Source organism: Poecilia reticulata, linkage group LG7 (genome assembly GCF_000633615.1).
Source record: "Poecilia reticulata strain Guanapo linkage group LG7, Guppy_female_1.0+MT, whole genome shotgun sequence".
Classification (NCBI taxonomy): Eukaryota; Metazoa; Chordata; class Actinopteri; order Cyprinodontiformes; family Poeciliidae; genus Poecilia; species Poecilia reticulata.
Window position 1 is genome coordinate 8,321,042 of NC_024337.1, and position 22,751 is coordinate 8,343,792.

General features: G+C 38.0%; 1 protein-coding gene and 1 long non-coding RNA gene across 4 annotated transcripts in view; one reads left to right on the top strand and one right to left on the bottom strand.

Annotated features, from left to right (window-relative positions):
- The window catches only part of ptpn11b (protein tyrosine phosphatase non-receptor type 11b), a 90,559-nt gene that overhangs the window by 32,855 nt on the left and 34,953 nt on the right, over nt 1–22,751 (top strand). For both annotated transcript variants that reach the window (XM_008413161.2, XM_008413160.2), the window contains exons 3-15: nt 7,539–7,733; nt 10,895–11,087; nt 11,231–11,347; nt 11,479–11,592; nt 12,302–12,398; nt 12,580–12,659; nt 12,801–12,956; nt 13,970–14,101; nt 18,190–18,344; nt 20,112–20,179; nt 20,249–20,400; nt 20,480–20,580; nt 20,668–20,796. In XM_008413161.2, coding sequence (XP_008411383.1) covers nt 7,539–7,733; nt 10,895–11,087; nt 11,231–11,347; nt 11,479–11,592; nt 12,302–12,398; nt 12,580–12,659; nt 12,801–12,956; nt 13,970–14,101; nt 18,190–18,344; nt 20,112–20,179; nt 20,249–20,400; nt 20,480–20,580; nt 20,668–20,755 — 1,648 coding nt within the window. In that variant the 3' untranslated portion in view covers nt 20,756–20,796. The remainder of the gene's footprint in view (nt 1–7,538; nt 7,734–10,894; nt 11,088–11,230; nt 11,348–11,478; nt 11,593–12,301; nt 12,399–12,579; nt 12,660–12,800; nt 12,957–13,969; nt 14,102–18,189; nt 18,345–20,111; nt 20,180–20,248; nt 20,401–20,479; nt 20,581–20,667; nt 20,797–22,751) is intronic.
- The window catches only part of LOC108166441 (uncharacterized), a 6,674-nt gene continuing 2,915 nt past the window's right edge, over nt 18,993–22,751 (bottom strand). For both annotated transcript variants that reach the window (XR_001776797.1, XR_001776798.1), the window contains exon 2: nt 18,993–19,364. This is a non-coding gene — a long non-coding RNA (uncharacterized LOC108166441). The remainder of the gene's footprint in view (nt 19,365–22,751) is intronic.

Below are 22,751 nucleotides of genomic sequence, written 5' to 3' on the forward strand. Positions count from 1 at the left end.
TGTTCAGTTTTTATTGAAGAGAAAAACAATGACAGCTGATAACAGCAACAGCTGTTCATAACTTGGCAACCAAAAATCAACAAAGCAAGACCGTGACAAAACAACCAGATCCTGTTAAGCATTATTCAAAATAAGAGACTTCCTCTATTCAAATAAAYGTCTCCCACTTAAATATATTTCACTTCTCCTTTGTAATTATATACAATCATGTTCAATTCAATTAGCAATTATCATGTAAATTATGCTTAGCATATAATTGTAAATCAGTCACTTATGCAAAATATACTGAACAACATGAGTGTAAAAAAGTCAACATGTGGAACAATTAACGCTCTGAGAGTGAATGAGGAAGTTTGCGTGTTGCGGCGGAAAATTACCCCGGGGGTGAAGCACGTCAAAATGTATCAACACAACGAATCTAATATGAAATTTAAAAAACAAGCACTTGACGGAGTTTGGCTACATCGAGCCTCAATGCAGGAAAAAAGGACTTCCAGAGCGGCCAGATAGCAGGTAAAGCAGCGCACAACTACCAACACTCACCTGGATTAGCATCAAGATCAGAAAGCTAACAAATAACCCCAAAATAATTCAAGTCTTCGAGCTAAGACGGTGTAAGACGCCGCTTCTGCTCTCGCTCATGGACCGCCGCTACACGCTACTGGTAGTAAGATGTCACAGACAGAGCGCCACTCAACCTCCACCAGACTGAACTCTCATACCAAACGTCTTTAAGCAGCATGTAAATAAAATAAAAAAAAAGATWTTACGGCAGAGCGTTATCGCACAGCTAATACCGGTAGCTACTGATAGACAGGACTGAAACTAAAACAAGCAACCTCAGGACTTCACAGTTCTACTGAGGAAACTGACTGACTGACAAAGACGACTAACGTATGACGAGGATCAGACGAAGAACACAGACAACAGGTGAGACTAAATACACACATGGGGTAATCAAGGGAACGAGACACACCTGGGAGACAATCAACGGGGAACAGGATCACACAGAAAAATTTAAAAATAAACACACAGAAACACGGATCATGACAGATAATTGGTTAATTAAGTTCACAATGTTTCAAATGGAAGTAAAGTTAGGGTTTGGATTTACTGGCTGTTTCTTTTTTATTGTTTTATTTTTCTGCCTATATGTGACAGATTTTAATAAAACACTAGACCCTATGGGTTAACACTAATTCCTGAAGAAGTCAAAATTATATTTACTTAATGTTGCTTCACAGTCCAAAAAGAAGATTGATTTTGTGTCTGAACTATTTTTTTAATTAATTTTAGTAGTAATTTTTGGATCAATATCCTTCTAAAAGATTCAGTGATGATTCATTGTTAGTCAACTGGATTTTTATTTAAAATCTCCCAATATGTTAAAGACAACAAAAAACATTTATTGTTGGAGAACAATGTGAAAAATTTTCAGTTTGTTCATAGAAGCTGCTTTTGGACAATAATTGAAAAAAATAAATCACCAGTAATAAAGTATTACTTCAGGGTACAGAATTGGCACAAGTCATCTGAGCAAATTGAATTATTTACCAACTTGACTTTATTGATTTTGTTGTGGGGTTATTGCTCCTTTGTGATAGTAATCTCAGCAGAGATAAACTTTGATCACTGATGGATGTTGTCACTGATTTTGAAATCCAACATGTCCGCCTGGCAGATCATATCACACATCAGGTCATTTTGTTAATCTTGTCTGTGTTCCTATCCAGCACTGTTTTTTTAGTGCTGCCTGTTTAGTGACCGGCTTGTTAGATGGAAAGTTAACACACTTTTCTGTGAAAAGAAAACTAAAGTTAGAAGGAAGAACTAAGTCTTGTTTTTTCTATGTATGGTTATGTGAGAATTTGAGTGAACTTTGGTGGATGTAGTTACAGCTTATCTCCTAGAGACCTGGCTACAAACATAGCTGCATTTCCRTTACAAAGGTGCAAAAAACTGTGTTGATATTTCACTAAAGTCAAAAAACACAATTTTGTAATTACAGTGTTTTTATTAAAAAAATGCAATTAATATCACTTATGAATAAGTTTGTTCACGCGATAATCATTAAAACACATCCTGGACAATTGTCCTTATACCACTTCCTTCATTATTCATTATTTCCTCCAGCAGTAACATCAGTTGACCACATGACTTGTGTAAAATGAGTGTTTCCATTGCAGTTTTGTGAAATATTCTAATAATCAATTCAGCAAAAAAAAACACCTCATCCTTGTACCAAAACTTCTCATCAAAAAACAAGTTTTTATAAATTAGTGTGTTTCCTTTTAGCAAGTTTGTTTTGAAATATCAAATTATGCAGTTTTAAGGTTAATGGAGCTACTGCAATGAATCACTGTGCACCAAAAAATGCAATGATAATGAAGACTTATGGAAGGTTGATTACTGACATGTTTGTATGATGTTAGCTTTAAATAATTGGTGATATTGGATGAACGTTTTATCATGAAACCTAGAAGCAAATGGAAACCTTTTTATCAGATGTAGAGCTGCTGTTATTTATTGCCCACTCGGACTAACTAACAGGGATGTAAGCACTCAGACGTTGACAGTGACAGGAAGTCATAAAGCAGCTTTGGAAGTCTTTAATCTCATTTCCTCATCAGTAGGACGTTGACGTATGCAATGTCATAACTGTTTATGCCCAACCAATGAACTTCCTGCATTGATCATGTGTCTGCCTTTGGTTCTGTAAACAGAACAAAATGCCATCTAAATACTAAATTTAAATCTCATTTTGCTTCTGTCAAGTTTAGTAAAAACATTGTGGTGTTAAATGTGAGGTCTTTGAGGTAAATGTTGGTGTTACAGTAACTTGTGTCAAAAAATAAACAGCTAATATTATCAAAAGACTGAGTCATATGTTAGTTGGATATGAAGGAGAAAGTAAAAAAAAATGCTGCTGATTATTTCAGTTTTCTTTCAAAGAAATGAACAGTGTTTAATCTTCATGTAGGTTTCATTTTACTGGAAAGAGACCAAATATCAACCACAAGTCCCAAACAAATGGCTGATATAAACGTAGATCTGAATGCTGCTGAGTGAAATATACTTTGGTTTCCCACTGAAAACATGAAGGATTTCTCAGGTTGGTTGTGTAACATCCTGATAAGAGGAGATAATCATGATCAAGACGTCATAACAGATCTGCATTAAAAGTTCAGATTGTCTTTCCAATGTGTTGAATTCCTTGCCGACTACAGTTTCCCCAAAACGCAGCATACGTAGCTGCTCCCTAGTAGGCGGGGCTTGTTGCTCTAAGGCCTGAATGAGACATCGAAGTCTCCTCTGATTGGCTGAGAAATGAGGAGTAATAGCACCACCATGGTTGATTTATGAATTTAAATGTTTAATCGTGAGGAAACTAATTGACATGTGATTTTAATAGTTTTTTAATATTTATAATGTAAACACCCCAACGGAGTTTTTTTGGCTAGCAGAGCATAGTCAAAGTTTTGCACACATTAGTAATTGAAACATAGCTATTGAAGCACAGAGCTGAAACAATATAACCTTGTGCTGTTCGTTGAGTCACGGTTCTGAAAGGTTTGGTGGAAGGAGCTGTTCACCAGGAAATAGAATGAGAACTTTCTGACCTCAGCCACAAATATAAAGATGGAAGAAATGTTCCTTCTTTGCTGCCAAGCAACAAACGTTGGGGTTTAAGTAGAAGCACCTTGAAACCACTGAATATAAACCACTACAACCCACTGCTGACTGGCTTGGTCCACAAACCAGTCAGCAGCTTTGTACCACATCATTACTTCACTTAAACAAATTGTCTAAGGAAACACTGATCATTCAGATCTTTCTGCAGATATTTAATCCTGACTGCTCCATGTTCTACATTTCTGCAGAGCATTACAGAGCAAGGAGACATTTTAACCACATCACTCATCTCAATAGTGCTAGTGAGATGACACTATGTTTTTTAAAAAAAATTATCTTAAAATCTCAGATCCAAGCTTCAGTCGTCTGCAGCGCATTAACCCATCTATAACTCAGTGACTGCCTAGTGATATTTAAGCAAACAGCTGAAAATGAGACAGTGAGCTCATGTTATTCCCCTGCTAATCTGACCTTTATTAATATTGAAGTTTAGGGGTTTATCTCAGATTAGGCAGATTAATTACAAAGCTAACTGAGGAGTTTTAAGCATGACAACATTTAGATTGGTTGCTTCAGCCTCTAGTGAAGGTGGTTATTTGCTCTGATTCATTCAGGACTGAGATGGTTCCAGTTTTCTGATGCCAGAGTGTTTGGAATGGTGAGAACAAAAGGAAATGGCACCAGACTTGCACTGACTACAGTTTAACTCTGGAACCAGATTGGTTCAAAGGTTTTTGATCTGTTAAGAGAGCCAACGCTTTGCCAAGTTAACAGATTTAGAGTCTATAGATATGAGTCGACCAAGATTCCTATGGAAATGTTTAAACCTGGTTTTCAGTAGTGAGCTCCTTCAAGACACTGGACACAAAGAAATAACTGATTATTGATTCTCTCATTAAATATACAGTAGAGAAAAGAGTAATAACCCTCAAAATACAGACAGCTTAGTTTTTATTTTTAAAAAACATAATGTAGCCCGGGAAATACTTAGCCTCACAGGACACAATAACTGGGGTTCTTAATGTGCAGTATATTTTATTATCAGTTGGAACAGACTGAACAAAGCTGTCTTGTTAGTTCAAAAATCAGAACATAGGGGCACCAAAACATTTGGTACATATTCATGAAATGTGAAATGTGGCAGATCTCAAAAGAAAATACAATATGTAAAAGAAAAGAAATAGAAATACGGCAGTGGCCTCTGGATTCGACNAAATACGGCAGTGGCCTCTGGATTCGACAGTAATGTCTCAGTTCACTCTTAATGCTGGAGAACACCRATGATCGGACATCTTAWTTTCACGTGCAGTAAATGGCCGCCCTGCACCGCACAGACAGGCTCCCGATTTTCTGCTGAAACTATCACCTGCAGATAAATCACATACAGTTCCCGTCCAAGTTCATCACATAGCATAGCAACACCGGAAGAGAACAAAATGCATTTCCTGCCCCGTCTTGGGAAACAGTAATCACCTTGAAACMCTGCTCTCTGGTGGTCAAAATGTGCAGCACTTGAGACCAACTACCTGATCATATTTAAATGTGAAAAACATACACATAGGAAATAAAATTACATAACTGAAACAAAATCACTTAATAGCATTGCTACCGTAAGATACAAGAAAACCAACACTTTGAAACAGTACAATTATTTAACCAAAATTTACCACCTGGCTACAATTATATGGAATTTATCATGACAACGATAAATCAAAATCCTTGTGACAGAAACTGATCACGATAAATGATAAACAACACAATCTCCTCTGTTAATATATTCCAATATTTTGGATCTCCTGGAGCAGTGAAGATTCATCCAGACCCAAACCAAATTGATGGCGCACCAGTTTCAAACTGCAATAAATCCATGAAGGTTATCAGCAAGTCTGAGTGAAGGGAAATCTAATAGGATGTGTTTTTCTCATTCCAGAGTTAATGGAGTTAAACTCCATAGGAAAAAGGGGGCTCTGACCTGAGAGCTGAGGAGGGGCCTTTAACTGGGCAACAGACCTGTGGCAACCTGCCAGCAGCCACTAATAGAGCCATAAAGCAATTACCAGGAAACACAAGCAGAGACTGATGGGGAGTAAGGGAGAGATGGATTATGGGACAAATAAAAAGGAGAATGGATGAGAGCAGTGATTGTGAGGGAAAACGGCGAAACTTATGAGGACTGTAGGAGAACCGATGGAGAAAAATAGGATTTGCGCCATTTGATATCACCATTAGCCGATAAAGAGTTGGATCAGATAGCACTGACTGCCTGGCTCCACTCTGAGTCTGATTTATGCTTGTGTTTTCTGTATCGCCATCCCAAATATGTGTTGTTTATTTCCCAGTGAAACGTGGAAGCAAAAGTTGCTAAAAATTGGGGAAAAAACTTACTGATACAGATAACTGCAGATAAATTCCCCTGCAAAAATATTCAAATGCATTTATTTAGAGCTTTTTCACATTTTTGTAACACAACCACATTTCAGTGTTCTTTATTGTAATTTTTTGTGATATACCAAGACAAAGTAGTCCATAAATGTTCTAATTAAAAGAAACATTTCAAATTCAGGGAGGCTTTCAAATTTCTTGAAAATAGAAACCAGAAAACTGGTTTACATTTGTATCAAATCCACTGAGTGAATATTTTGTAGAACTTTCTTTGCTGCAAGAATTCTGCTTATGGAAGCACAAAATATTAGTCATTGTTTAACATAGCTGCACTGGTCTGCTTAATAAAACATATCAGTGCATCCTCACTTTGCTGTATGTCACTTCGAGTAGCCAGAGTTCAGATTAGAATAATATGTTAATATTATTCTAAACCTTGTAATCTGTGCTGCAAAAAATAATTTGGACTTCTTATTATTTGGACTTGGAATATGGTTTAGTTGGATTTGAAGTCATTCCCAGGTCTTGAGTTATAACCCTATGGCAGGGTATTAGGGTCATTGTACATAGAAAATGAAAAAGGAAGAGAACAAATTCTGCCAAAGAACTTAGAAATCTTTAGATTAAAATAAAAAAAAATTCTAGAAAAAAAAATTGAAAATTTTTGAGTTTCAGAATCTGAAATTTTGGCAAATACCTTTCAAACTGAGAAATTTCCACTTTTTTCTAGAAAACTTTTGATTCATCTCAGAATTTCAGATTTTTTTGGTGGCAAACTGCAGGCAGCACTTCTTATGGCTTTCTTTTAATGAAGGTGCTTTTCAGACCACATGGGAGGAAAATTAAAGGATGATTAGTCGTCTTGGAAGCAGATTTTTCCACCTGATCTCTAGAAATCTCCAGCTCCTCCAGAGTTTATCTTTGACCTCTGGGGAACTCAGTCTTCATAGGATTACTCTCATAAAATTACAAACAAGATGACTTTTATTTATTGGATGACTGGTTGTTTTATTTTGGGACATTAGGGTAAAAGAGTCTGAAAACAAATGCACAAGACACTTCATATATTGTCTTTATATTTATAATTTCTTTCCATTTCATATTAAATTGCAGCTAATTTCTCATCTTTGTGAATTTTCTTGAATGTCAAAATAAAAGCAGATCCTTAAATACAGAGAATAGTGGATTATGTAACAATTTGAAGTGATTTGACATGATCTGCATGTTCTTGAAAGAGGATTGCTGGGAGTAAGGCAGGAAGGCAGCAGATGGCTTGATAGGTTTTAACATGTTTATGTGTGCTTATGCTGGGCTTGTGTGGGCGAAGTCTGTATGTCTTTGTGTGAGCTCTATACTGCATGGGCATGTGTGTGGGTGGCTGTTTGTGTCTGTTCAGGTCTTTATTTTTACATTTCTGCAGGGTAGCTGTGGAAGAGGGAAAATGCTAACTGGAAGAAAAAAAGCTTATTTTGATCAAATTCCTTGCTTTTCTGTGAAAATAATTAGTTGAATTTTTTACTCAGGCGTAACAATGAGGTGACCCACATTAAGATCCAGAACTCTGGGGACTACTATGACCTGTACGGTGGCGAGAAGTTTGCCACGCTAGCCGAGCTGGTGCAGTATTACACTGAACAGCAGGACCTGCTGCGCGAGAGGAACGGCCATGTCATTGAGCTGAAGTATCCACTCAACTGCAAGGATCCCACCTCTGAGAGGTAAACATCGCTATCCAGACGGCACGAGAACAGCAGCAGGACAAATCCACCTGATTTCACCTGTTACAAAAACCCAGAATGCCCACAAGACAACTAGACTCATCGTCTAAACATGAAGCAACTTTTATCACTGGAGAACCTTAAAACCAAATCAGTTTGAAATGGTTTTGAACAAAACTCAGAGCAGCATAAAACTCAATGTTCTTGTTCTGTTCAGAAGAATATTCACAAASAGTGAAATCAGTAGCTTACACAGATCATCCAGACAAACATTTTCAGAGGAAACTGTGACCATGAGAAGGTGAGCTTCCAGCTGCAGAGAAGGCTGCAGGAGCAGAGGCTCATCAGATATCCTGCTGGTAAAATAAACTGGAACAAAGAAAACATAAAGTCCTGATATTTACAGGACAAAGGTCCTTCTCAGTATCCAGGGAGTTCACCCCAATTCCAGTTCCCAGTCTGAACCAGAGGTTTAAATAAAAAAAAAAAAACTCCTGCTGCTCCCTTTAAGGCTTAATGTCAGACAAATATGGGACAAAAACAAACTCCTGAAAACCACAATGAAAAGAGAAGAGACTGAAGATTTCAATAAGCTTATTACTGTTATGGTTTCCTTCTGTAAAATATTTTTATTTTTATTATTGGCCTCAACAAACCCACTTCAGCAATATTACCATAGCTTATAGTGACAAAATGAGCAACATTTTTAATTCAAAAACCCTTTCTTCTGTACAGAAAGTACAACAAAATTTGTTACAGTGCAGACAATCCAAAAAACTTTTAAAAAAAAGCTAACAAACATGAGACCTGGGTAGACAGGAGCCTTTCAGATATCTATTTTAATAAGCCAAAAATGTTAACTCTTGAAGTGACAGTGAAGCTCAAAAATGGACTGTTTACATAATGTTAAAATGTTATTCTCTCATCAAAAAACAAACGTGTTGCTTTGATTCTTTCATGCATGTTTGAGAAATCCTTTAATCTCTATTCAGCTGTGGAAAACGCCTGGGTGAACCGAAGCTCCTCCTTTGAGCTGCAGCTTCTCAGCTTCAGTCTCTCAGAGCAGCTCCTCCCACTCAGATCCTTCAGACTAGCCAGCAGCAATTAGCAAACAGCTAGTGGAACTGCTGAGCTCATTATAGGAGGTACTGCTCAGAGCTGCTGGTAAAAATGGTGTTAAAGGGTTAATAGAAGAGCCATGGGATGACTTCCTGGAGGCGGAGTTTCTTAAAGAGATAGAAGTGCAATTTCAAAATGTTAAATTACGATGGAAAATTTCCTTTAAGTCATATTTGATATGTTTATCATTTTTATTATAACTGTAGTTAACAGTTAATTGATTGTGCTATGTGCATAATGCATAATACTGTCCCTTTAAGTAGCTGGACAGAAGATAGATAACCTATCTATTTTCAACAAAACAAACCTAATTTATTTGTTTAATTAAACTTTTAAGTTGAAAAATATCAAAGTACGAGTTTTTATTAAAAAAATTAAATTCCTTTGGTCCATAAGTCATTTTTGACCCCTGTTACATAAAGCTTGGAGATCTCTGCTCTAAACGAAGCAAAGCGTAGAACAAGATGATGGTTTTTAAAAGCCCACTTTAAACGTTCACTCTCACTTCACCTGCCATGTGCACATTAGACTGAATTTATGACATTCAAACAGGACAAATGATGCATAAGAACATTCTCATCACATAAACATGATGTCACTTCAAGTCAGTTTATTTATACATCACCCATTCAGAACATAGGTTGTCCTAATGTGGATAGATGAGTAAACTGGCTCCATAGTCTGCTTAGAGTTGAAGTGAGAATGAGGCAAAGCAGCTGTCCTGGAAACCTCTCCAGCTTGATGTTACCGCCTCACTGCTGATCCACTCAGAGCCATCAGAACAAGCAATAATATTGAATTACTGGCCTGCTGCTGCATCACTTAGCAAAGTGTTCAATGGACTGACCGTAGGTTAGCAATCCACATTAACTCGCTAATTAGGTACCAGAGCACCTACATGTTTACACAGATTGAGGAGAAGATGCTCTGAATAAACACTCATGAAATTTATATGCACACAGCATCCACAAAGATAAATTACTATGTATTCCCAAAGGCATGTTTGGGTTAACTCACTGGTTGACGTCTATGCTTTTGCAAATATACCCACAATTACGTACTTCAGAGAATATTTATGTTCTGAATGCAGAATTTGGCCTTACTCTGCAAACCATGGTTCTCCTAAAAAACTGGATGCAAATGTTTTTTATTTCTGCACTTCTGCTCTGCACGGAGTGTGTGTCTTATCTGTCCAGGTGTAAGAGCTGCTTCTGATTTACTGTTCATGTGGTTTTTACATTCTGGGTGCTTTTTTTGCTGGCACTTCCTTTACGTTCTGGCTCATCATCACACAGGAAACAAAATGCCGACATGCGAGTATTTCATCTGAAGATTTCACCTGAAAATTTCACCTGATTTCAGTATTTCATCTGAAAATCAGGTGAAGTGAGCCTGCAGCCATATAAGAGACACTATCACTCTGGAGTGGGAGTCTACATGCAGCGCACACGTATATATTTAAATTATGTTAAAGCTGTGAATTACAGGAAACTTACTTCAGTCCGCCCCCTCTGATGGAAAAGTTAATCTCACTTATCCGTCTTGTTGATCTGTCTACCTTGCATCCACCGTCTGAGCATCCACCCTGAGATGCTCAGACACAAAGAGTGTATCTGAGCACAGTCCTAGGTAGAGGAGTAGAAGGTGAATAAAGGCATCTGAAGGAGAAATACTCTGTTGGTATTTCTGTTTGCTGTCGTAGTGATTAATCTTTTATTTGAAACTTTAGCTTGAGTCTGCAAACAGAGAGAAGTTAATATAACAATATGTCTGCTTTAAAAGGGTGAAACTCTGGTGTCCATATTTAATAAGCGTGTGGCTGCAAGTCATAAACCAGGGGTGTCCAGACATGCCTCTGTCATTGTGTCCTTGGGCAAGACACTTCACCCGCCTTTCCTGCTGGTGGGGTCAGAGGTCACGGTGACACCAGTGCATGGCAGCCTCTTGTCCCGCGTGTTTTATGCCATTAAAGATTGATTCTCTGTCCGTACAACTACTTGTAAACAAGTGGTTCAGTAAGACGCTTGTTTATCGATCTCCAGGTGGTACCATGGACACCTCTCTGGGAGAGATGCAGAGAAACTCCTCACAGAAAAAGGCAAAGCCGGCAGCTTTCTGGTCCGGGAGAGTCAGAGTAAACCTGGAGACTTTGTCCTGTCGGTTCTCACCAACGAGGAGAAGCATGACAACGTCGACCGCAAAACCAAAGTCACACATGTTATGATTCGCTTCCAGGTGAGATTGCTCGTTTTGGATGCATATCATGCCTTTAAGAAGGATTTTGATAGGTTGGTTTGATCATTGTTGGGGCTTGGAACCCGTTGATAACTGCATGCAGTTATAGTTCCTTTTTAATTGTAAATGTTTTTGTTCTGCAGGAAGGCAAGTATGATGTGGGAGGTGGTGAACGGTTTGACACGTTGGCCGATCTGGTGGATCACTACAAGAAGAACCCCATGGTGGAAAAAAGTGGCATTGTAGTACATCTCAAACAGGTGACAAAGACACAGTTAGGGAAATAGTTAGGGAAGCAACTAAAAACATTATCTGGTAATTGTTTTATAGCTCACCATCTGGTTTGTAGTGGCCAGTTTAAAATGTTTGTGTTTTTGTGGGACTATGGCAGCCTTTTAACGCCACGAGGATAAATGCTGCCAACATCGAGAACCGGGTACGAGAACTCAACAAAGTAGCAGACAACTCAGAGAAGCCAAAACAAGGATTCTGGGAGGAGTTTGAGGTGTGTGCAGCTCAGCCATTTATATTATTCCAGTTTCATCATAATGTCATGTTAAAGTGTAACTAAAACCCTGTGGAAGCAAAACGCCTGGTCGAAAAGCAGAACCAAACAAATTGACATGAAAATGGCAAACATAAACATAAAGATAGAACTCTAAGTATTTAGAAAGTTTATGAGTAAAATAAATTGATTGTTGTGCTGTCATTTCTATTACAACCCTAATTATCCAAATAACTTTTAATTCCCTGCAGCATTGAAATAAAGGGGAAAATAATTTTTTATAAGCAGTTCAAGAGAGTCAGAGTCTATAAATAAACAGGCCAGTTTCTTTCATATTGGAAAAGTACCATGTTTACTTTTTGTTTGAAATATTTTTGTCATGAAATGAATGTATTACCCAGTGTGGATGTGAATCTGTGTTAAAGTGAAAGCATTTGCACAGTGAATGTTATCACACACCGAGTTGTTAGATGTTTCCCTCTGACTTCTCTCCATGGTGACCTCTGCTGTAATAAAAGCTCATTACACTGTTTTACACACAGCGTTATTCAGAGTATTCCAGTTACATAAATGTCTGTGGAAATGTCAGTAGAGTATTGTTTTTTGCTCTACTCTTCCTGGAACTGTTTTATCTGGCGACAACCCAGTGAAATCCCCATGTTGTCTATCTTATGTTGTTCTTTAGTTCTTCTCTCCATCTTTTTTAAAGGTACTTCAGCAGCAAGAGTGCAAACTGCTGTATCCCCGGAAAGAGGGCCAGAAGCCAGAAAACAAGAGTAAAAACAGATACAAGAACATCCTCCCCTGTGAGTTGCACAACAACTTGCCATTTCCTGTCTCTCCAACTTCCTGTGGAAAGAGTGACACAGACGGCAGAGCATAGAGATAGTGTTTTAATAGCCTGAGCCTATCAGCTGCATTATGTCTGCATGGTTTCAGGACTGACTGCTCCTTCATGCATTAATTGGTTGAACTTTGTGTTTGCAGTCGACACAACGCGAGTTGTGGTTAAAGACTCTGAATCAGACGCTCCGGGTTCAGATTACATCAACGCTAACTATATCAGAGTGAGTGTGTGACCAGGAAGGACTTCCTCCACACGCTTTGGATGTTAAATATATTTCTAGACATTTAATATTACATAATTAATATTCACTCAGTGGTAGAAAAGGTTCATGTGTAATAGTTCCTGTTGTCCAACCATGCAGAACGTGAGTGAAGATGGGTGCCATGTGGAGGAGAGTAAAGTCTTCATTGCCACTCAGGGTTGCCTGCAGAACACGGTGAACGACTTCTGGAAGATGGTGTATCAGGAGAATGCTCACGTCATTGTCATGACAACCAAGGAGATGGAGCGGGGAAGGGTGAGCCACCTCCATGTCACTCATGCTTACTCCAGTCCTCGTCATGAAACAAGATGAGTTCTTCTGATGCGCTTTAACCTGTTAGCAGACTGGTAAAGGGTTAAATTACTGCTTGGTGCTGCATTGGTCATGGTGGGATCAGATCAAAAGTTAATACCTGGATCAATACTTAATCTCATTTTAACCAAAAAACATAACAAAGAATATTTTCAATTCAAAAACCCTTTTGCTGCTAAATCATTGAATAAACATATGAGCTTAGCAACAGATTTTTATTGTTTTTATTTTTCTTTATCCTTCAGATGGTGCAAAGTGTCATTAGACTCATTCAGATTTAAAGTGTTTCAGGAACCATTGATCATCCAGTGAACTTCTTTAAAAAAGCAATCCTCAGAATGTGAACTGTGGACGCTGCCATTAGCGTTGGGGACGTCTGCACTGCTGCAACACGGAATTCTTGAGAGGAAAATTAGATTTTTAGGGTGAGGAGAAATCGATGATCTTCCCATATTTACTTTTCTGAAGCTCATCCACATTTCTTGCAGAGATGGTTTTGGGGGAAAGTAGGAGTTCTCACTTCTTCCAATAAGGAATCGATCAGGTTATCCTGATCAGAACACCTTCTCTTGTAAAAAGAAAACTAAAAGCAGAAGACCTCATATCAGTGGCTTTCTGTTTTAACGACATGTTGACAAAAACAAGCCAATCAAGAATCATTTCTGTTTCTCACTTTCAAATTGTTTCAGCAGTGTGATAATCTAATATCATCCTTTTTTATGAGTCATCACTGGAAAGCAGTGAGTGCTTTAGCGTGAGTATCAGGATGATGTACATGTGTCAGTGTGGTGGACAGGGACAGGACTAGCAGGGGATAGCATGACAGATAAGCTTCCTGAAAAGCTGCTTGAGCTGAGCCATTTCTTCAGACTGTCTAATGCCAGTCTCTCTCTCTCTTTGTCTCTCTCTATTTCTATTTCTATTTCTCTCTCTCACTACCTTCATGTTCCTATCAGAACAAATGCGTCCGGTACTGGCCGGACCTCAATGGCACTAAAGAGTTTGGGAAAGTCCTGGTGAGGAATGTGGAAGAGCAGCCGGCGCAGGACTACATCCTGAGGAAGCTGGAGGTGACACGCCTGGACAGGGTAAGGACGGCTGACCTCTGACCTCGAGTCAGATTACCAAGCCAACAGTTTGAGCTTCAGCTTACACGACTCATCTGGTTGACTGGCAGATGGAGCGATAAGTGGAAAAAACACAACAAACTTACAACTTGTGTCAGGAATACACCATGTTCCAAATTATTATGCAATTGATATTTTCTCAGATTTCTTAAATGGTCAATGCAAATGATGGTCAGTATAATTTTCAAATTTTACTGATCAAAGCTCCCAATGAGAGCAGTATTTTTTTCAAAAATAAAAAACTCAAAATGCACTGTTCCAAATTATTATGCACAGCAGATTTTCTAAACATTTTATGGATTATAAAGAACTGCAAACGGTAATTCTTTCTGAATGTGCAGCATTAAGTGGTCACAGGTACTAAAATCCAAATCTATTTCAATCAAAAACATCTTAACAGACCGAGTTACATGTTAACATAGAACCCCTTCTTTGATATCACCTGCACAATTCTTGCATCCATTGAACTTGTGAGTTTGTGGATAGTTTCAGCTTGAATTTCTTTGCAGGACGTCAGAATACCTTCCCAGAACTGCTGTTTTGATATGAACTGCATCCCACTTCAAACTCCAAAGGTTCTCAATAGGGTTGAGGTCAGAGGAGGATGGTGACCGCGCCATGAGTTTCTCCCCTTTTATGCCCATAACAACCAATGGCACAGTGGTATCCCTAGCAGCATGAGATGGTGCATTGTCATGAATGAATATGATTTTGCTACTGAAGGTACGGCTTTTCTTTTTGAACCATGAAAGAAAGGGATCAGTCAGAAAGTCCATATACTTTGCTGAGGTCATTTTCACAACCTCTGACGGGGCCGATCAGCTCTCTCCCCATGATTTCGGCCCACAAAATGACTCCCATCACCTCCTTGCTAACGTCACAGCCGTGTTGGGACGTGGTGGCCATCTGCCACCAATCCACTACTGCGTCCATCTGAACCATCCAGGGTTGCACAGCAGTCATCAGTGAACACGTCTGTTTGAAAATTAATCTTCATGTACGGCTGGGCCCACTGCGACCGATTCTGCTTGTGAGCACTGGTTAGGGGTGGCCGAACAGTAGGTTAATGTACAGCAAGTCTCTGAAGGATCCTCCACCTTGAGGTTCCAGAGGCACCAGCAGCTTCAAATAGCTGTTTGCTGCTTTGTAAGGACATTTTAACAGCTCAGTGATTCTTGAGAAGTGGGACAAAATGGATTTAAATTTTCCCCAAAAATTTCTTAATTATTCCTCAAACTTATGTATTCAAATATGACAAATAATGTTTTGGAAATGTAAAGATGCTAAGGTGCAGACTCCCAGTTGCAAAATTTTTTTGAAAATTACATTTTTAATGGATGTGACCCAGACATTTGTCATCACCATCTGACAAAAATAAATATTAAATTATTTTTTAAATACCCTACTAGTGATATTTTTACTCAGTTTTAAAGACAAATGCTTCTTAAAAAACAAAAGAAATATTATTTAAAACAAAAAACCCTATAAAGTCCATTTGACGGTGCATGACGGAGTTGACACAGAACTGAAGGTGGTGACAAACTAGTGAGTAAAATGAAATACTTTATACATATGAAGTAATGTCATTCATGCAGAATACATTAAAATGAATTAATTGCACATTTAAGTGAGATTTGTCAACACTATCACTGAAAGAGTCACACTGTCAGTTAAAAACTAGTGAAGTTGACGAAATGCCAAACTACCTCAATTTATATGATGTTATTCTGCAGGAGGCCATATTGTAGCTCATCAGTTCCATGAAATCTTTACAGTATACCAAAATTAAGCATTTTCACTGACAAATTTTATAATTTGTCAGTTATGGTGTTGACACATCATGGTTGTGACAAACAACTTAAGAATAAAACAGGAAAAAAAACTAAATAATAACATATGCTAACCTGAGCTAACTAGCCCTCTTAGCAAAAGAAGAGAAAGGAAAAGGTCATGGGGTCCTCAGAAGTTCTGGTGCCCCCCAATAATGCCTGATTTTTTTACATTCTTTTCATGTCTGACGGTGTTGACAAAAACTAGGGACACATTTCAACTGAGTTGGAAAATATATAAAAATGATTTTTAATTCAAGTTATTGATACATTTATAATTATTTATATGACTACGTATACTTAACTGTCATAATATATAATTTTAGTATTTCTTTAATTGTTTTAAACTATTATATTGTATTGAGTTCTGCTCCTGGACAAGGGATTTTAAAGACACTTACTACAATGTTTAAAATAAAAAATATTCAGCAAACACCAGGAAAATATACATTGTTGTGCTCACATGATCCAGGTTAGTTTAGTAAGATATTTGAAAAAATTCTATTTTGTGCATATTTTTTTCAAATTTTGTGCTTTATCCATMGGACCTGTTTTGTCCCTATTCTCAAGAATCACTGAGCTGCTCTCTTAATCCGATGAATTTGTCTRACAGATACCTTTCTCATTATGACTTTATCTGCACAAACCCATCTTTGTTCTGAATCAGCCACAAATGTCTTCACAGTACGATAACGCTTCAGTTTTCGTTAAATATCTAATGTTTTCTTCATACCTTGTTATATGCACTACACTATCTGATGATTTTCGTCAGCAGAGGGATCCTTTCTCTTTCCCATATTACTTGAAACCTGTGGCCTTCTTAATAAAGCGGAACATCCTTAAGTAGATTTCCTTTAATTGAGTTCATCAGACAAACTAATCAACTCAGCTCTCTGAAATTAATTATAGTTATTCAAAGAGCCCTGACACACAATACCATCTATACATTTAATAGCACAACAAAAAATGTAATCTTTATTACATTTTTAAATGTAATAAATTAAATCTAATTTGCATAAATTGGAAYATGGTGTAAATATGAATTTTTCTTTCCTAGCGGTTTATTTTTGTAAGCATTACCATATTAGTTAATAATAATAACTTTAATACTGATAACACCTAAAACATAACATTTCACGCATTTAAGCTCCAAGTCAAGTGGAAATTGAGCTTTGAAATATTTTTATTTCAATATAAATATTCAATGTTTGCTATATAATACAGATATAATTACAGCATTATGAGAGCTTATCAGCGCTGCTAGCAGGCTCATTTGAATTTTTACTTTTTAATTTTAAATATTACAAAGAACATGTGGACACGTGGGTGTAACAGTACAGTAAAATAAAAAAATTTACCAAAATAAAAAAATAAAACTAGCCAAGTAACTAAAATGGACAGATAAATTTACCCAGTTTAATTTTTTTATTGGTTTCTGTATAAATATTCACTTTTTCCAACATTTGGTTCATTTTTCCAGCTCAGTTCTCAAGGTAACCGTATGAGTTTCTCCTTATTTTACATTTATTTTATAATTCCTCACCTGTGGTCAGTTTGTAGTCATTTCCAAATTATAGTTTTCCTATTACTTGCTRAAACTATCTTAAGGAGGCATTTCACCTAAATATAAGTCAGTAAAATAAAGATCTGGCCCATTAGAGTGACCTCAGAGATGTCCAACAGGCTCAGGTTTTTTGTGCAGAGCCAGAGTGTGATAAAGGAGCAGCTCATTTTGAATGCTAACTAAACACAGATGGATTTATCAGAGCAGTGCTGTAATTAGTTCCTGTTGTTGTTTTCAGAGCGGCTTACTGTTGGTCATGTGACCAACAGAGGTGAACGGCACAGTCCAGTAACACAGCAGAGCAGCACTCTCTGTCGCCTAACACACATTCATGTCAGGAACAGAGGAAATAACTACTAATTATTTAAATAATTCATTCTGAAAAGTKAAAATAATGTATTTAAATACAATATTTCTGTATTACTCTGGTTTTACTGCACTGGACTAAACAAACGGTGGGTTTTTAAATACATATTTTTTTAAAGTGATTAATATTTTTATTTGTTTGTGTTAGACTATGCCATGAAAGTGACAGTGAAGTTGTTCTGGCTTTCAATTCGTTTAACAGTGGAGGTTGTTCTGACCCGTTTAAAGCTGCTGAAGTTTTCTGGTTCCAGTAAATCATCCTCACTTCCTGTCATGCTGTGTTTGTGTAGAAGGAGCCTCTGCGGTACATCTGGCACTACCAGTACCTGAGCTGGCCGGACCACGGCGTCCCCAACGAGCCCGGTGGCGTCCTCTGGTTCTTGGAGGAAGTCAACTGCACACAGAGCACTATTAAGGATACTGGACCCATCATTGTCCACTGCAGGTATAACCAGCACAGCTAATTGGGAAGAGAGCTCATGTAAGCTAGTATTTAGAGCTGAAAAGTAAAACCCGGCCCACAGACTTTGTGTCCGACTCAACTGATTAGCTTTAATTAGAGCACAAAGTAAACCCGATATATTACTTTATGTACAATTTTACTGCTCTTGTTTTCACCCAGCAGTTACGTAAGCAGTGTAACTTCTCCTGTCTTTAGTTTTAGCTTCATACATCTTTCAGCTCCATTTTGTTGCTTGTTGTAGCTGCAGGGTGAGAAATGTCAAATCATCTGGGATGTGTGATTGATAGGATCTCATCATTACAGTGGGCTCTGATTAACTTCTTCTCTACTTACTTTCTTTAATTCTTYAACAGGTTAAACTATCTACCCCTCCATTTACAATAAATAGTGTAAATGGAGGAGTAGAAAGTTTATATCGTTCGTTATCATTTGGTTTTCTCTGTGCTGAATGTATTGCAGGCGCCACAGATGCCTGAACTCCACCCAAATACCGGGCTGGGTTGGGCTCAGGTCAAATATCTAAACAATAATTTCAGTACAACTATAATATGAAGTATGGAGTATCTGACAAGTTGTTCCTGTTGGTGAATTCACTAAATTCTGCTAATCTTCATGAACGAGGCTTTAAACAACATTTGAAGTGCATCTATTTTGATACATAAAGTCAGATCTAGATGGCATAAAGTCAGTYCTTGGCTCTAAAACTGTGAACTTCCTGCTGGTTCGCTGAATAAACACAGCCATCCAGGTGGTGCATCATAAAACATGCATGACTCCTTTTTACTATGTTTTATGAAGTCATTTTAAAGACTCTGAATATACGTGGACAGCTGTCTTTAGGTGAATCGCACTGATACTGTCAAAGCTGCAGTTTGTGTTAGCAGCTGGTTCTGCTGAATGTTTCCATGATCTGGCTCAAACAGACTCCCTGGATAAATGTGGAATCAGCCGATGTCCCCAGAGCAGCTTCAGCTCAGAGTTTCTCATCCTCCCTGAAACGTCCTGTCAAAAAAAAAAAAAAAAAAGCTTCACAAGCTGCTTGCAGGAAGCTGTGAGCACATGCTTTTTCTTTTCAGAGGATCTACAGAAGAGAATAGGACAGACTGTACAGATAAAGACTCTCCAGAGTTCAGGAAGCCACTAAAAGTGTTGAAATCAGCAGCCATGTTTTTAAGTCATCTGGGGAAAGTGTGTACAGCAGTCTAGCGATTATTCTGTCGTTCTGACCAGACAGCCATGCAGGTCGAGCTGCTTTAATGGGACAGCGCCTCGCTTCTAAATGCAGGGGAAATTATTTACCCAAATCATTTTATGGAAATGTGGCGAGAACAGTCTCATTWCTGGGGAAACATCACAAACCCGCTGTCTGGATTTGGCCCACTGAGCTTGTTATGTGGCCCTCGGGATTCCTCAGGGACCCATCAATGGACCCTTCCAGCTAACTGATGTGTACATATTATTTTATCAAATAGCTTCTACCTGCATACTGCTAATTTACATGAACCAGTCCTTCCAGACTGTCTGAACAGAAAGTCGCACAGAATCAACAGATCCGTCCTGTCACAAGTGCCAATTTTTTTATCCAATTAATGGACCAATCATCAGAATCATTGATAGCTTATTGGTTGCCCTGTTTCAGACGTATTTATGAGAAAACATTATAGATGAATAGATTTCAATGCTACTGCCGGAATGAGAGCTAGAATTGTATTTTACTATTAATTTCAAATGCTTTGCCTGCCTCTGCAGCGCGGGCATCGGCAGAACCGGCACCATCATCGTCATCGACATCCTCATCGACATCATCAACCGCCAAGGTGGGAAGAAATCTGATGAGTCTGGAGTTTCCTCCTGGATGTTGGTTCATGTGTGTATTTCTGGTCCAGGGCTGGACTGTGACATCGATATCCCAAAGACCATCCAGATGGTCCGGCAGCAACGGTCCGGCATGGTCCAGACTGAGGCACAGTACAAGTTCATCTACATGGCAGTGCAGCAGTACATAGACACGGTCCAGAAGAGGCTGGAGGAGGAGCAGGTGCTCTGAAAGTCCACTTCTCCTCTCACAACATCCAGCACCTCATAAAGTCTCTGTGTGACATTATGTTCTTTTTCAGAGGAATAAAATGAAGGAGAGAGAATATTCAAACATCAARTATCCACAGATGACCAACTCCAGGTCTAAGCACAACATGGCGTCCTCCAGGTCGTCTTCAGTGTGCGTGTCACAGGAACTGGAACATGATGGATTATTGAGCGTTAGCAGCATGCGCTAACAGTAAATATCTCTGCTGGTGTTTTCCAGAATGACAAATGATGATTCTTCGAGCGTGTACGAGAATATAAACTTCAGAACCCCCCAGGCATCGTTCAGTAGTAACACCAGGAGATAAAATGACCACTGTAGACCTGCTTCTCTCTTATCTGCCTCCTGGTAAGTGCTTTAGATTGAAGCAGGAAACTGTTTTATCTGTGAAAGTGCCCTACTGAGGAGCGAAGCTGCTGTTTCAGTGCAGCTCTAAAGTTTAAATCAGCTGGACTTTAGTGATTATAGTAAAGGGAGAAAGTAATGTCATTTGGGAAAAGTGAAAAATCCAAAACATAAAGTTCTGGATCATATGTCAAGAAAAACAATTGTCTCTTGAAATGAAAACTTTACAGATTTTCACAGATAGAGAACAGCAGCTTTGCTTTCAGTAAATAAATGATTTTTTTGTGTGAGCAAGATTTTTTTGTAGGATTGCCAAAGTTAGCTGAGTTTGTATTAAATAAACCCTAAAGCTAACCCTATTTTTTTTAAACGACCAGAAAATTTAAAGCTTGTTGGTCATTTGACAGGTTCTAATTAACACCCTTGACTGGTGCACATGGGCAGACATTATAGACTTTACGCAAAGATTGAATCGCGTAGCCTACTAAAATCGGTTAATAAAAAATTCTTTCTGATTATCATCTCATAGACTAAATGGGTTTTTCTGACCGGGAGCTGACAGCGTGTTGAAGAGTTATGGACCGTCACCGGACGCTTTGGAGCGTCTGGTTAGGAAGCGCATTCAAAACCTTTGGTTAAGATGGCGCATTAAATTCAAGTCTCCATTACAGACCAGAGAAAACTAAAGAGAATGCAATGTTGTGTTGATCCATTTGAGGAGCCGACTGTTTATCTTGAGGAAATAAATGACGATGCAGAGTTAATTAGACTGTAACATGCGCAGTCCGCTGCGGCGTGGCTAGAATTAAAAACCGCTGGAAGTAACTCATCCAGGGGTTTTAACAAATGGAGCTTTCTTGGTGCCTGTTACCCAGGAGAGCGGCGTTCTGGAGGAGCGCTGCAGACGTAACATCTGTCAGTTTCGGAGAAGCGAAACCACGCAAAAAAAGAAAAGAAAAGAAAAATCCTGGTAAAAGCGCACACCTGACCGCGCAGGGTAAAACACTCTCAGAGTTCAGTTGATCTGTTTGGATCAGATGGGGACCAGGAGGAAGTGCGTTCAGACCCCAGCGGGTGAAGTGATGGTAATTTAAGTGAAGTTGCTTAATTTAATTTATTATAAGTTATTGGAGCCACAGTCAGTGGTTTTTGTCACTATAGAGAAAAATGTAGATACATTTAGCTGCTTAATTTGTGATGGGATCTGGATTCACAGTGAATATTAACTAAACCGCATAAAATGCGGCTAAATAGCCGATGATTGTGATTGTAATTTCACGGATAAAAATACCCAGGTGAAAAAAAGTATACTTTAGTATACTTTTTTTTTTGTACTATTTTGGAACAACTAATTTTGTGCTTAGTATACTTTAGTAGTATTTAAATAGTATTAAATTACAACTAATAGCATATTTTAGTTTACTATATGTACTTTTTTGGAACAACTTCAAGTGTACTTAAAGTATACTTTATATTTAAATTACACTTAATTTTTATTTTTGATTTCCTGCTATTGATAATAAACTACAATTTTAGTTACTCGTGAAAGTCTTTACTCCTACGTACCCATTGTGTACATTACATGCATAACTACACTACAGCACTTACATTGTTTTAGGCTACAATTACATGGAAAGATTAATTACACAAGATGTTCAAGGTAATTCAAATATTTTGTTTAATTACCGACATTTTAAAATTGTCCATTTTTACTCACAACTTTATGAACTTTACATAAATTATCAGTTTACACATCAAAAGTGAACACAATGAACATAAAAATTTAAGTGTGACAATAAAACATGAAAGTGAGGATCAACGACAGAACATTCCCGTTCACTGCACCTTACAGGAACCTACAAAAAAGAACAATAGAGCAATTAAACAGAGAAAGTGTTTATATTTAAAGAGAACAGAAAAATTGCAAATAAAAAAAATAATACTTACAATTTTAAGAC